The 13,696-nt window shown below is 47.3% G+C and overlaps 1 protein-coding gene across 3 annotated transcripts; it reads left to right on the forward strand.

Moving 5' to 3' along the window:
• The first annotated feature begins 7,946 nt into the window (after positions 1–7,946).
• On the forward strand, positions 7,947–11,609 carry LOC124971931 (small integral membrane protein 10-like protein 2A). 3 transcript variants are annotated; one of them, XM_047535952.1, is made up of 4 exons: positions 8,327–8,687; positions 8,881–9,103; positions 9,301–9,503; positions 9,631–11,609. In XM_047535952.1, the coding sequence occupies exons 1-3, from the start codon at positions 8,562–8,564 to the stop codon at positions 9,480–9,482; spliced, it is 531 nt and encodes a 176-aa protein (XP_047391908.1). In that variant the 5' UTR covers positions 8,327–8,561; the 3' UTR covers positions 9,483–9,503; positions 9,631–11,609. The 3 variants fall into 3 exon arrangements, with proteins under 3 accessions (XP_047391910.1, XP_047391908.1, XP_047391907.1); XM_047535951.1 differs by having other exon boundaries at positions 9,301–9,500; XM_047535954.1 differs by lacking the exon at positions 8,881–9,103 and having other exon boundaries at positions 7,947–8,687; positions 9,301–9,500.
• The last annotated feature ends 2,087 nt before the right edge of the window (positions 11,610–13,696 follow it).

Raw genomic sequence — 13,696 nt, forward strand, 5'->3', positions numbered from 1 at the left:
AAAGAAACCATAGAACTTAATAACACAATCACTTAGACTTAACAGACATATATAGAATATTCCATCCATCAACAAGCAAATACACTTTATTTCAGCAGCACATGGAACCTTCTCTAATATAGACCATATGTTATGCCACAAAGCAGCCCTTAAGAAATGCAAAAAAATAGAGATACTACCCTGTGTTCTATCAGATCATATTGGAATGAAATTAGAAATCAATGACAAAATAAAAAACAAAATTTACTCCAACACCTGGAGACTAAATAATATGCTATTGAATGAAACATGGATAACAGAAAACATCAGGGAGGAGAAAAAAAATTCTTAGAGGTAAACAAGAATGATGATACAACATGTCAAAATCTCTGGGACACTATGAAAGTGGTACTAAGAGGAAAATTCATTGCATGGAGCACATTCAAGAAAAGAATAAAAAGTCAACAACTAAACGACCTAACATTACAACTCAAAGCCCTAGAAAAAGAAGAACAGATCAACACCAAAAGTAGTAGAAGACAGGAAATAATTAAAATCAGAGCTGAAATCAATGAAATTGAAACAAAAGAAACAACTCAAAAAATTGACAAAACAAAAAGTTGGTTCTTTGAAAACTGACCTTGTTCCTATCTATTCTTAAGAGTCAGCTGAGATTCCTGAGAGATCACTCTTGTGGACATGTGCAAAGTCTCTTGATTCCTTTAGCTTTCATCTACCAGTGGTGCCATCTGCTGCGATGGGTCAGGGTCTTGCTGACCATATGTGCCTTCTCTTGGAAGCATCAGGGACATTTCCCTCTCCAATGACCCTCCTCTTTGCAGAATGTGCACTGGTTGACTTCCTGTACTCTAGAATCCTCTCAATCTCCCTGATCAGCACGTTGGGTGACTCACCAGAGTTACAGGACCCAAAGAGGGGTCCTGTCATTCTCTGATCCTGACTGACTTTAGAGGGCAATAACCAAAATGATGGTTACTTCTTCTTTGGCCCTTTTACTTTCTTGTCTTTGGTCTCCATGTTTGGTTTTAAACACGCAGCAAGCCAGTTTCACCAGTCTTAAAGAGGGAGTAACAGGTTATAACTTCAATATCTATAATTTTACAGATACCCCTTTCATTTAATTGGGGTCAGTATTAGTACTGGAATTCAGCCTTATATCCTGTCTGTCTTGTAGGTGGTCACTTATTATCTCAAATTAACCCAGGTTGGTTTTTTTAGAAGCAGTACCTCTGCAAAACACTAACAGGCAACAGTTATAAAGTTTACAAGGAAAACACAAAATGAAATTACAGAGCAAAAACATTCAGTTTCTGTAATAGCTATGAAGCAAGAAAATTGACTTTTTAAATCTTGAACCTTTACTTAGTTATATATTATATTCTCTGTTTGAGATCACAGTAATCTTTACAACAAAAATCAAGCTTTTGAACACAACTTTAAATGAGCTGAAATCTAGCCTATTTTGGAGCCATTCTAACATGGAAAAAGGTGGGAGGTAGAGCCTTAGCTCAGGTAAGGCGGGGCTCTTCACAACTAACACAATACAGCATTACACCTGAAACATTAATCAAAGTAAGACTAAGAGAGCTTTTATCTTTCTTTTGTGGAAAAAGTGACAGGGTATTTCTATGTTTTACAATGTCACCTTTAAACCGATCAGTCTCTCCTTATTATCTTCACAAAATGCATTTAAATTCCAAATCCAACAAGAAGGGTAACACAAATTTGTATATATAACTTATTGACAACAGGTTACTTTATCCAGCTATAAAACATAAAAAATGACATGAATAAATACCAACCATATTTCTTATCCAAGATTTTGCTATAGATAATTTTAGTTTAGAGAACACCAACTTGGCAAAATGCTCTCCTATGCATTACATTTAATTAAGTTTAATTTTTAAAGTACAATTTAAAATCTGGAGTGTATGGTAAGGATAATCACAGGTCTGCATGGGTTAACAAAAATCAAAGAGTAGCCTTAAATCTCTTACACATATAAGAAACAGTATTAATGATCAGAAATTGACTTAGTCAAAGCATACAGATACAAGACAGGTCTTCAAATGACAGTGTGGCCCTTCTATGTCAGATACAATGTATAAAAGAGACCACTTGTTGCTTATCTTGCTGGGTAAACTTACATAAACATTCATTTTATAAAATTTCACATAACAGACAAGGCATAGAAAGAGAGTTCTCAGATGCATACGTATACCTAGTCACATATATTTAGGGTGTCAACTATAGTGACAGTTGTTTGTTTAACCAGTTACCAAGTAATCTTTTAAGACTTTACAACAGGTACAAACCCTAATTCTTTTAAGATTTAGTTTCCCCAAATAATAAAACCTAACAAATACAAGAAAATTATCCTGATAGATAAGAGCAGATCAATGTTTCAGACTTTGTTTCATATCAGTAAAGTTCAAATAACTTTAACTGATTGTGCAAATTATAGCCAATTTAATCACAAAAACAAACTTTTTGGGATTTACCTTCCACAAATTTTCTGGGATTTACCTTCCACAAACTTTCTGTGACTTACTTAGACACTCATAAATTTATATCCTTAGTTTTGTCCTCTTTCATTTTGGACTTTAGCCCAAGAATATTATTTTACCAGACAAAATACTTTCTTATCCAGAAGTATTTCTTTTACCTTCTAATTTTCCATACTAAAATATTTCCATACCTGTAACTTTCTTCTTTTTTTTAAGTTTCAGATCCTTTATTAAATTCATATTCATATTCTGAAAAAATTCTTATGAATGTTATCTGTGCATGTAATTTACACAACAAATTCATCCCAGGAGAGGGATCAGACAACCTGTCATATACAAAAACTGTGACAATCTTTTCTCTCCCTTGTGGCATTTAAGTGGTTGGAGCACGGAATATTTTTGAGCCTCATTTGTCTCCCTTATCATTATCACAATGCCATCAACTTTGAGTTCCCCACTGTCAATCCTCCTTTGGGGCCTTTTTCTTATACTAGACACATTGATATGCAATGGAGGAGGACCCTTCCATCCTTTTCTGAAGGCTCCCTTAAAGAACCTTTCTCAGAGGCTGCCTACAAAACATGGGTTGTACATTGTTTCTGTCTTTTTTCTTTTCTGGGTGCAGTTATTTATTCTAGCAGTCTCCCCAGGAATTTAGTTTGATGGAATAATGTTATAGTAAGAACTGCTTTGCTCCAGTGATGGATATCCCCTGGTCAAATGGATTGTCCTGTCACATCTTTTTTTTTTTTTGCTCCAGGAATTGAATTCAGGGGTGCTTATCCACTGAATCCCATCCCCAGCCCATTTTTGTATTTCATTTAGAAACAGGGTCTCACTGAGTTGCTTAGGGCCTCGCTAAATTGGTGAGGCTGGCCTTGACCTCCAGATCCCCCTGCCTCAACCTCCTGAGCCACTGGGATTACAGGTGTGCACTACCATGCCTGGCTGCTGTCACATCTGTAAAAAGGAGACTATTCCTGTCCCCAGTTCATAAACTAACAGTGGTGAAAACTACTGCCACATCCTTTGTGGTCATCAACCTCCACACTCCCTGGGACAAAAGGGGTTTAAAGGAAAGGCAGAGATCAGGTTCTCTTTGGCCATTATTTTTACAGCCCAGGCAGCTTTTCAGGATTTTTTTGCAGATTAGGGTTAGTGTCCTTGACCACAGCAAGGTGATCTGTGGCTGCCTGGGGTCAGACTGATTGAAATCTTTTTAACCCTTTCTTCTGGTGTCCTGCTATCCTTGCTCACCAGAGGCAGTGCCTTTTGGACCCTTCAAATTAGTTCCTGACTGTTCTGATCCCTTGTCATGCAAATGCATATATGCCTGTACATACAGAATCTCTTTCATATACTTTACCCCTGACAGACCGACTTCAGTCTCAAGACTGTATAACAATCGAGAAAAACAATTCAAAGCCCAGACTGTGTGACAGTAAACTGTCTTTCTCTTAGACAGGCTTATACCTATTGGTGCCCATTCATCCAAAATTTCTTTGCTCAAGAGACTACTGGTAGATCAATGCAGCATGGCCCATGTCTTAAGGGCCAGTAACAGACAAAAAGCCAGACAGACAAAAGAGGATCACTGAAATCAGGGCTGACAGATGGGAACCTTTAAAACAGACAGACCTGCACGTACAGATTTCTTACACTTACTTTACTTTTGACAGACCAACTCCAACTGTAAGATTGTACAATAATCCAGAAAGCTACTTAAAAGCCAGATCATTACAGTAAAACATTATCTTACATAGGCTTATACCTCTAGGCAGCCCGTTCTTCAACTTTACCTATAACAGACCAACTCCAATTGCAAGATTGTACAAAGAAACAGAGAGAGACAATCAGAGAGGAGCCCCAAAACCATAGCAGACAGACAGGGACCTTTAAATTGATCAACCAAGATCTTTCCCAAGAGACTACCTGTAGGATCAATGCAGTATTGGCCATGCCTTAAAAGGGACAGTAATAGATACCAACAAAACAAAGACCCAGACAGGCAACCAGAGGGAATTCCCAAGTCCAAGGTCAACAAACAGATGAGACCCCAGAACAGACCAGAAGGGAGTTCATATCCCTAGGTTCTCAAGTCCTGCTTCATCATGACTCGTACACCAGTGGTGCCACAACGTCCCCAGACAGAGATCAGATGTTTCCACCAAGAGGAACCAGGTCTGTGGAATCAAGGGTCTTGGCACGCACACCAGGGGAGCTTACCAAATGACCAAAGTTGTCTTGACTTTCCTGAGTTCAGTTTTTTTTCTCACAGTGGACTAGAACGGAGCAACCTGCACTATTCATGGAGAGAAGGTGGGAGTTCCCCAAAGCAAAAGGAGCTTTGGCAGCTGCTGGGATGGTCCCTGGGTCCCTCCCTTTACTCACAGGAACAGCTAGCTCTCCTGGTTCCACCAGAGGCAAACTCACCCGTCTCCTAACTCCTACAGGTGGCTCTCAACAAGTTCATCAGCACCATGAATCCTTGGCTTGGAATTAGGGTTCCCTGGAGAGCCAGGCGTGCCCAAGAAAGCTGGAGTGGGGGCTGCTCTCGGGGTCCATCTTAGGTGCCAAATTTGTTGCTGGGAGCTAGTTCCTTTTCCCAATGCCAATCCAATAACAAGGACAGAGTTTTGAGAAAAAGGAAAAAGAAGGTTATTGCTTTGCTAGCAAAGGAGAAACACAGAGGATTCCTGTCCCAGAAGCTGTGGTTCCACCTATCAGCAGGAACAGGGGGCTTTTAAAGAGGTGACTCAAAGGCTACACTCCCTGTGTTCTCTGTCTGGAATAGTAATTCACTTGTTAATTTGGGAGATAGTCATTTCTGAGATCTTCTGGTGCCATCCCCAAAGTCTGGATTGATTACTTGGTTCCTGTGATGGGTGTGTCCTGAAGTACAGATAACTCTGCCTAAAATGGGGAAGCAAGGTGATCCTGTTTCCCCTGAGCAAGTTAAGGGGAGAGATTGTGGAGGAGCAGGGAGAGAGGAAGTGAAAGAAACATGTCCATTTAAAAAAATAAGTTGCAGTTGGTTCTTACGCTTATTTTACTTTTGACAGACCAACTCCAACTGCAAGATTGTACAATAATCTGCAGTTATAGTTCCACAACATTTAACCGAAGCAAACTAGATTATTGACATCATGTAGAGCAAAAGGTCTGTTGCATATCATACTGTCATAGGAGGAGTTCCCAGAGAGAGGAACCTCTACTTGGGACAAGTGGAGTCCTTGTTGTATGTGAAGAATAAGAATTCCAGCATATACTGGAGACACAGACATTGATTGAGGAAAGCAGAGACATATTCAAGGGAGAATGTGGGCTATCACAGTTAAGGGACATTTGTGGGGTACAGTAAGAAATACACATTCAAGGAAGAACTTGTGGAAACCAAATGTCTAACATGTATTAAAAACACAATACCATGTACAGTCACTGCAAAGAGAATGAAATAGGTATATATCTCACAAAATATGTACAGAGTGGCTGAGTGTGAGGGCCAAGAGGAGCCCAAATTGGGTGATGGAACATTTGTGTATCTTTATTATAGTGATATTACACAAATTTTCAAATGTTATAAAATTGCTAGAGCTATAGATGTACACACACATACATGCACATCAATGCAGGTTGCAAATGGCAAAAGATTTATGCCTGTATTCTAGTTATCAGGACTATACCAATGTCAGTTTCCTGGATTCAATATAATGCAACATCTACAGAAAACGTCACCTTTTGATGAAAGGCACAACATTGTTTTTATACTACTTGGGCAATTACCCATGAGTCTATAATTATTTTAAAATAAAATATTAAAAAAATAAATGGGGGATGGGAGGGGGCAAGAATGCAGGAAGGAGGGACTGTATAGAGGGAAAAGAGGGTCGGGAGGGGTGGGGGGAAAGGAAAAAAAAAAGACTGAATCAGACATCATTACCTTATGTAAATGTATGATTACACAAATGGTATGCCATTACTCTGTGTACAAACAGAAACAACATGTATTCCATTTGTTTACAATAAAAATAAATTTAAAAAAATAAATGGGAAGAGGTTGAGGAGAAGTTTCAGAAATGATTGAAGGAAACACACTTTGTAAATGAATGGTGGTCAATCCAGTCTGGAATAAAGGGATTCTATGTGGCTTAAGTCCACATTTATGTGATTGTTTACTTTCACAACATTTTTAAAATTGTATTAAATAGTACGTATAGATATAGATTTTGTGTGTATGTGTGTGTGTGTGGAGAGGGAGAGAGACTAAAAAGTCTAAATCTTCCCCCACTGCTTTTCCCAGAGGTGAACAATGTTGAACAATTCGTTATATCTGCCCAGCATTTTATAAAACTCATTTATACTAATGCATGTGTCATTGCTAAAATCATGTTACACAAAAACCTGGTGGTTCTGGAACTGCTTTTTCTTCCTTTGTTTCTTTTTTACTTGATCTTGTAGGTAGAACAATTGCCCAAGTGAATGTGAATCTTTTGGGTTCCCTTAACAGTCTTAGAGGATGTCATTGAAATGTTCAACTGTGACAATGAACAGGTATTTTGAGAGGTTCTAAATACAGTTCTTGTAAAACTGGAATGGAGTCATAGTGACTGCTTTTAGAGTCATAACCCTAAGGAAACATAAGCATTTCCTCATTTCACTAACTAGTCTGAAAAACAGCCGAATTTGCGATGGGTTTGTTTCAGCTTACGTAACGTAAAGATGAGATGAAACCAGGAAAGGGCTTTTAAGCACACCAGCCCAAAACGCCACAACCAAGGGCAAATGAAAACCGGAGAACCTTGTGCAGGAACCAGGGCCAACAATGGCTTAAGACGAGTGCTTAGAAAGGGCCAAGACAAAGGCAGATTCACCAACAAAGAAGTATACAGGACCAGTGAAGAGACGAAAAGAGAAAAAATGCTCTCCTGTGAGTTTGGTGGCACTCCTCGTTGGTACGGTTCCTGCACTACGTCAACTACAGAAAGAGGACTGCAAATTAAAGAAAGGTACAGAGGTTTGTCCTGCCAGGTTTTCTGGGGACACTACGGGAGAAGGCTGATGCTGTGAATGTACAGGGCCTTCTGGGTGAGATTTCTGGATAGACTCAGCATAGCCGTCCAAACCAGCCATCCCTCCACTCACACTGCACACTCCAGGATTCTGCAAAGCAACTCCTGGCCCCAGCACCCTCCCGTTCTTTCAGGCCTCAGGCTATGGTCTCAGGCACCGCCAGGAGGTTGGGCAGTAGAGGTGGGACGGGTCTCGTGGGCGGGGCTGTGCCGGTGAGGTGTGGCCTATGGGCGGGGCTTACGAGAGGGACGCGACTCATGGGCGGGGTCTCGTGGTTAGGGGCCATTCTGTGGCTCCTGGCTAGGGGCGGGGCCATGATGTGGGGGGAGCTTAGCTGGAGGCTGACCTGCCAGAGTCGCAGGCGCTGGGCGGCCTGAGTCAGGCGTGGGCGGGGAGAGCCTGAGGGCAGGGCTCCCCGAGGACAGCGGCGCTCCAGACCTCGCTGGCCGCCGCCCTGTAGGTCTGCGCTCCTGTAGGTCAGCGGGTCAGCTGGGCCTGCGGCGGCCCCGGCCCATGGCGGCGTCGGCGGCTCTGTCGGCGGCGGCGGCCGCGGCGGCTCTGTCGGGCCTGGCGGTGCGGCTGTCACGCTCGGCCGCCGTCCGCGGCTCCTACGGCGCCTTCTGCAAGGGGCTCACCCGCACGCTGCTCACCTTCTTCGACCTGGCCTGGCGGCTGCGCACGAACTTCCCCTACTTCTACGTGGTGGCCTCGGTGATGCTCAACGTCCGCCTGCAGGTGCGGATCGAGTGAGCGCCAGCCGCGGCGGTGGCGGGGTCGGAGCGTCGCCCGCCCTCCAGCGCCGGGCCAGGACGCCTTGCGAAGGGCAGCGGGACCTCCCGGGGCCGCCCGGACGCTTTGGGGCGCGGAGGCGGAGTGGCCTGGGCCCCTGCAGCCGTAGCCACCCGCGGCGGGGGACCGCCACCCGGCCCCGGCCCCGACTGCAGAGAGACTCACGCCACGAGTCCTTTGCGTTGGCTCGAGGAAATGAGGAGCCCGAGTCCGGCCGACCTGTTGCCTCACGCTGGCCAGAACCCGGGAACCGGGGAACCGGGGAACCGGAAAGAGGGAATTTTACCGCAGCGAATTCATTTGCCAAGTCTGAGCAAAAAGGTAGGAGGAGAAAGGGTGGGGTGGGGGTGGGGGTCCGGTGGCCGAACCATCTTGATGTCGGGGAACCCTGGAGGTTTGGGGCAACAGGGAGGCACCCGGACAAAGCAGCGTGAAGAGATGCCAGGCCAGGCAGGGGAAAGGCAAGGCAGACCCAGGCTCTCCTCCGCTCCCCTGTCCTGCGTGATTCCTCAAGGCGGTGACGGCTGGTAGCGGCCTGGCAACCGGGAGGGTCAGGACATCACCAGGGGACAGAGAAGAAGCCCCCTCCCATGCTCGGCTCGGATCCCCTACCCCCTTGACACAAAGACTCTGGCGGTGTCCCCTGAACGCTGGGGAATGGGCCAGGGAGGTCCCAGGAAGGCCCTGGAGGAGAAAAGATGTGCCCACCCTTCTCCACCTGTCTCGGGGGACTCGTGGTAAGGATGGTTGCCTTATAGCCAAACCCCAGGTCGGCCCCTTTTCAGATCTCAGGCCCCTGGGGCTCTCCTCAGCTCCTCACAGCCATTTGCAAAAGTGCCTCCTGCCCTCTCCTTGGGGCCAGAGGACTGGCCTCTGCCCTCTCCTGAAATCCCTCTTGCTCTGCTAGCTCCATCGGGGTCATTCTCATTTGCAGACACAGATGAGTGGAAAAGAGGTGATCCTGCCTCTCCCTACCCCCCGCAGCCTTGCTCTGTGACCATCAGCCCAGGCTTCCTACAGGGCCGGCCACTGTCCTCTCAGAACCACAGAAGCCCATCCTCCAGCCACGGACAAGGCAGGAAGCCCACTGTGTGCGCAGGGAATTTGGGAAAATGAAAGACTCTCCCTGAGCAGGTAGCAGCTGTCACTCTGGGGAGGTGGTGAGGGCAGAAGGAGAAGGGGGTTGCAGAGAAGGCTCCACAGGACACAAGGTCCTCTGTCTGTGGCCAGGCAAGTCTGAGGTCTCCATCTCTTTCTTTTCCAGGCAGTGATCTTTGTAGGTGGTGGCCCGCCCCTTCTGTGGCCTTGTCAAGAGTCTGATCCCTGCCTGGAGGTGCTTCTGACCTGCAGCTGCCTGGGAGCAACGGAGTGGAATGCCCAGGAGGAGAGGAAGGGCCTTCCTAGTAGAGGCCTAGCATGGGCAGAGGCCCTAGGGGTGGGGTGGCCTAGGGATTGGGCCCTGGCATGGGAAGGAGGGTCCTGTTTCCTGGGAACTGAGCTCTCCTAGCAACACTGTGAGGGAGATGTGTTCTCCCGCCTGATGGGGCTCCAGGGAAGGGGCTGGGATTTGCCCTTGTCACCCAGCTGGGAGGGTGGAGCTGAGTCTGCTGCTGGACCTGCAGCCTCCCACTCCCTCCACAGACTTGCTTAAGACCTGGCAGCATGTGGGATGGGGAGGGAGCACGGAGCTCCCAGGGGACCTAGGAAGAGAGGGTCCAGGGGTAGGAAATCTGGGGATCTGGCTTTCCTTGGAGTGGTATGGAAGGTCCCAGGGAAGAGGAACAGTGAGCTGAGATGGGGCACAAGAGAGATGGGTCCCAGGACCCTCTGGGGTGCAGAGTCCTCAGCACAGAGCCTCCCCTTCCCATAGCACCTTAGCTTGACAACTCCTCAGCAGCTGTGTGGCACAAGCCTCTCAGTTTGGTGGTGGAGTGGGGAAGAGGGTGGCTCTCTGCTCCTAGGGACATGATATATCCAGGAGGTGGGGTGAAATAGGGCTGGGACTGTCCCTCTGACCTCGGGCTCAGGCTCCCATCCCTAGGGTCACACAGGAGCATCTCATCCACATGACCTGGGATGGCCCTGGAGGCCCCAGGCTTGCTGCTGTTTGGGATCCCCAAATGGCCAGAAGTGGAGTCCTCACCACCCATGCCCATTCCCTCAGCTCAAGGCCCATGTGCTGAGTTCCTGGGACCCAAAGCTGCAGAACCCTGGCCAGTCCCAGGGACCAAGTGAGCCAGCCTCCCACCCTCTGCCCTCCTCAGCTGCCCACTGAACCTGGGGTCTCCAATGAAGATCTCAGTTTGTCTCAATTTGTTTGGAGGCTTTAACATGGCTGCCTTGTACTCCTGCGGTTTCCCAAAGTCTAGGCCTGATAGCTTCCTTCCTTGTGCCAGGTCTCTGGAGCCCTGGACCCTGCTGACCCTTCTCATCCACCCCAGTCTTGTACACTCAGGACCACTTCCGGAGACCTGTTAGCCTCTGACCTCATCCACAGGTCTCTGGGTGCCACCTCTGTGGGACAAGAGACACCCAGGACAGGAGAAGAGGAAAGCAGGAGCCAGGGGGCGCTCCTTGGGTCTGCTACTCAGTTCTGGCCCTTTCAGACCCTGCTCTTGCCCTCTGTGTCAAGACCTCCAGCTCCAGCCTCTTCCTCAGCCAGCAGGGAAGGAAGGAGGAAGGCCCTTCGCTGTGTGTGCACGTGTTTGAGTACGCATGTGTGTGAGTGAGCTAGTGTGGGTGTGAGCTAGGGCATGGAGCTGTTGAATATAAGGAGCTGCTCTGGCTGCCAGCCCTCTCTGCAAAGGGCCCAGCCTGGGGCCTTGGAGCCCTTCCCTACGGGGAGAGAGGTGTGTGGAGCCTCAGGGCCCACCCTCAGGTCTCCACTCCAGGGAAACCCAACCCTGCCCAGCACCCGGGCTTGGTCTGTGGCGCCTCTGCCAAAAAGGATGGGCCCCAGGTGTCCTCCACTGTTGGGGCCTTGCTTTCCTGCCTCCCCTCTTGCCCGCTTTCTCTCCCCATGGGTCCTTGCTGCGTGATGGGGTCTCAATGCACTTTATTTATTTGCAGTCTGTGTTCCAGGTGCTGGAGCTTCTGCAAATTCAGAGACCCAGCCTGGATGACTTTACACTTCTGTGTGATGATCTCTGCGCTGGCCAGCACCATCTGGTCAGGGACATGTTGTTTCTGATATTGTCACATGTTGTTGTCTCCCCATGTTAAAAAGAAAGTCCTTGCTCAGAACACTACAATACTGGCTGGAGGCCTCTTCTTTCTGCTGGGTGTGAGCATTGCCTGGGGCACAGGGGAGGGAGCTCCCGGGGGCTGGGGAGCCTCCTAGGGCTGGGCCCCTATCCGGAGCCTGCTGCCCCATCAGAAGCTGCTGCAGGACAAGACTTGGCAGGACCACTCCCCTGTCCCTGAGCAGGAGCAGAGCCTGGCCCAGAGGAGGGTGGTTGTTCCCCTTCACAACCTTTGCTTGAAGGACCTGAAATGGGTCTTTTCTTCCATTTTAGAAGTGGGTGTTCAAACTGCTGAATTCGGCTGAACCTCTAGAGTAAAGGGAAACAGGCAGACCAAGTGCAGGTCGCAATGTGTGGTGCAGAGACTCCCCTCAGCAGCTTCCTAGGGATTCTTGGAGAGGATCAACCACCCAGCAAGCCCTGGGCCTGGATGCCTGCTTCCCTCCCCCCACTGTACACCAAATCATCTCTTTCACATGGCCCCTGGCACACAGCGCACACCTCCATCCTTTCAGTAAGGACCCTTCAGGTGCTTGTGAGCATTAAAGGACATGAAGCCTATTAAACATTCGTTAGTTTTTGCTGTGAGGACAGGCACAAGTGACAGGAGCTGATGCCAGATAAGAGTGCTGTGTGCCATGCACTGTGCTAGGTGCTCTGCGTTCCTAATCTCAGCATAATCTCAGGCGCTCCCAACCCTTTCCCCATTTGAGAGACATCGAGGGTGAAATAGATCCTAAGCAGAGACTCTTTCCTGAGCTCCCTGTCCCTACAGGCACAAAGGGTGGTGGAATGACAAAGGGGGAAGGTGACTCTGCCCTTTGGGTGGAGTCCAGGACACAGAAGAAAACCTGGGTTTTGGGGAACAGTCCTGGGGGTCATCTCCAAATGGAGCTCCTTGCTGGGAGCAGCTGGGGCCACTGCCGAGTTGGACCTTCTCCCCTTTACCCACTTGCAGACACTGGTTGGAACCTAAGCAACTGAGTCACGAGAGAGTAAGAGCAGGAGGCAGGAGAGCAAGTGCATGAAGAACGCTGCTCTCTCTCCATGGTACTGAGTCTGTAACTGAAAGGTCGGTACTTGTCCCCAATGCCAATTCAATAATGAGGACACGGTTTTGAGAAAAAAGAAAAAGAAGGTTTATTGCTTTGCTAGCCAAGGAGAAACACTGAGGACTCCTGTGCAAAGGCCGTGATTCTGCCCATCAGGAGGGACAAGGGGATTTTAAAGGAGATCTTCAAAGGCTACATTCCAGGTGTGTCCCAGGGCACCCTGATGGTGTATTAACATTTACTTGTTAGTTTGGGATATATTCACTTCCTAGATCCTCTGGCAGATAACTCAAGGTAATCTTCCCCACCCCGAGGTGAGGGAGGGGGAGAGGGAGAAGAGGAAAAGGAAAACATATCCCTTTTAAAAATAAGCCTCAGAGCTATATTCAAAAGGTGAAATGAACCACTATTAAAATTCTACATCCAAAGCTGCCTAGCAGTCCCTGCCTGGAACAAAGATATCACCATGCATTTGTGAACATTTCTTGATTGTTTCTCCTTGTTGTGTGGGGAGTGTGTGTGTGTGTGTAGTTGTAATTCATGCATTGACAGATGTCGTTGTGGACAGTCATTCCTTAATATAGGCTGCTAGAAGTGGGCCAAAAGACATGCACGCTTTGGGGCTTTTGATACCCCCAGCATCGTGACACCAAGTTACTCACTCCAGTCAGGAATGAGTTTTTGAAGAGAAGGGTGACTATTCCATGTCACGACAGATTTTTTTTTCTTTTGTTACTGCCTTTCATTACTTCAAGTGGGTGCATTTCTCTCCAACACCAACCTAATGTGCAATTGAACCCACCACTTTCCTAAAGCTGGTCCTTTCCCATCATCTCCAATTTACGCCTAGGATAAAAGCCAGTCTCCCCATCTCCCACAATCTTTCCTTCTCCTTTTTACCTGTACCTAGGACTCGCATCAGATCTGTAAATCTCTCAATTTCATACATTTAAATAGTTCATGTGAACATTTTGTTGTGCACTCCTTAGAACACATAAGCAGGATGAGATCCTTTCATACGCCTATTGACCATCCG

This window comes from Sciurus carolinensis, chromosome X (assembly GCF_902686445.1).
Source record: "Sciurus carolinensis chromosome X, mSciCar1.2, whole genome shotgun sequence".
Classification (NCBI taxonomy): Eukaryota; Metazoa; Chordata; class Mammalia; order Rodentia; family Sciuridae; genus Sciurus; species Sciurus carolinensis.

Excerpts from the sequence above, each read along its gene's own strand:
- LOC124971931 (XM_047535952.1), top strand. The coding sequence starts at position 8,562 with ATGAGGAGCCCGAGTCCGGCCGACCTGTTGCCTCACGCTGGCCAGAAC. Across the intron at positions 8,688-8,880 it reads TGCCAAGTCTGAGCAAAAAG|GCGGTGACGGCTGGTAGCGG; the intron begins GTAGGAGGAGAA and ends TGATTCCTCAAG. Across the intron at positions 9,104-9,300 it reads CCTGTCTCGGGGGACTCGTG|ACACAGATGAGTGGAAAAGA; the intron begins GTAAGGATGGTT and ends TCTCATTTGCAG.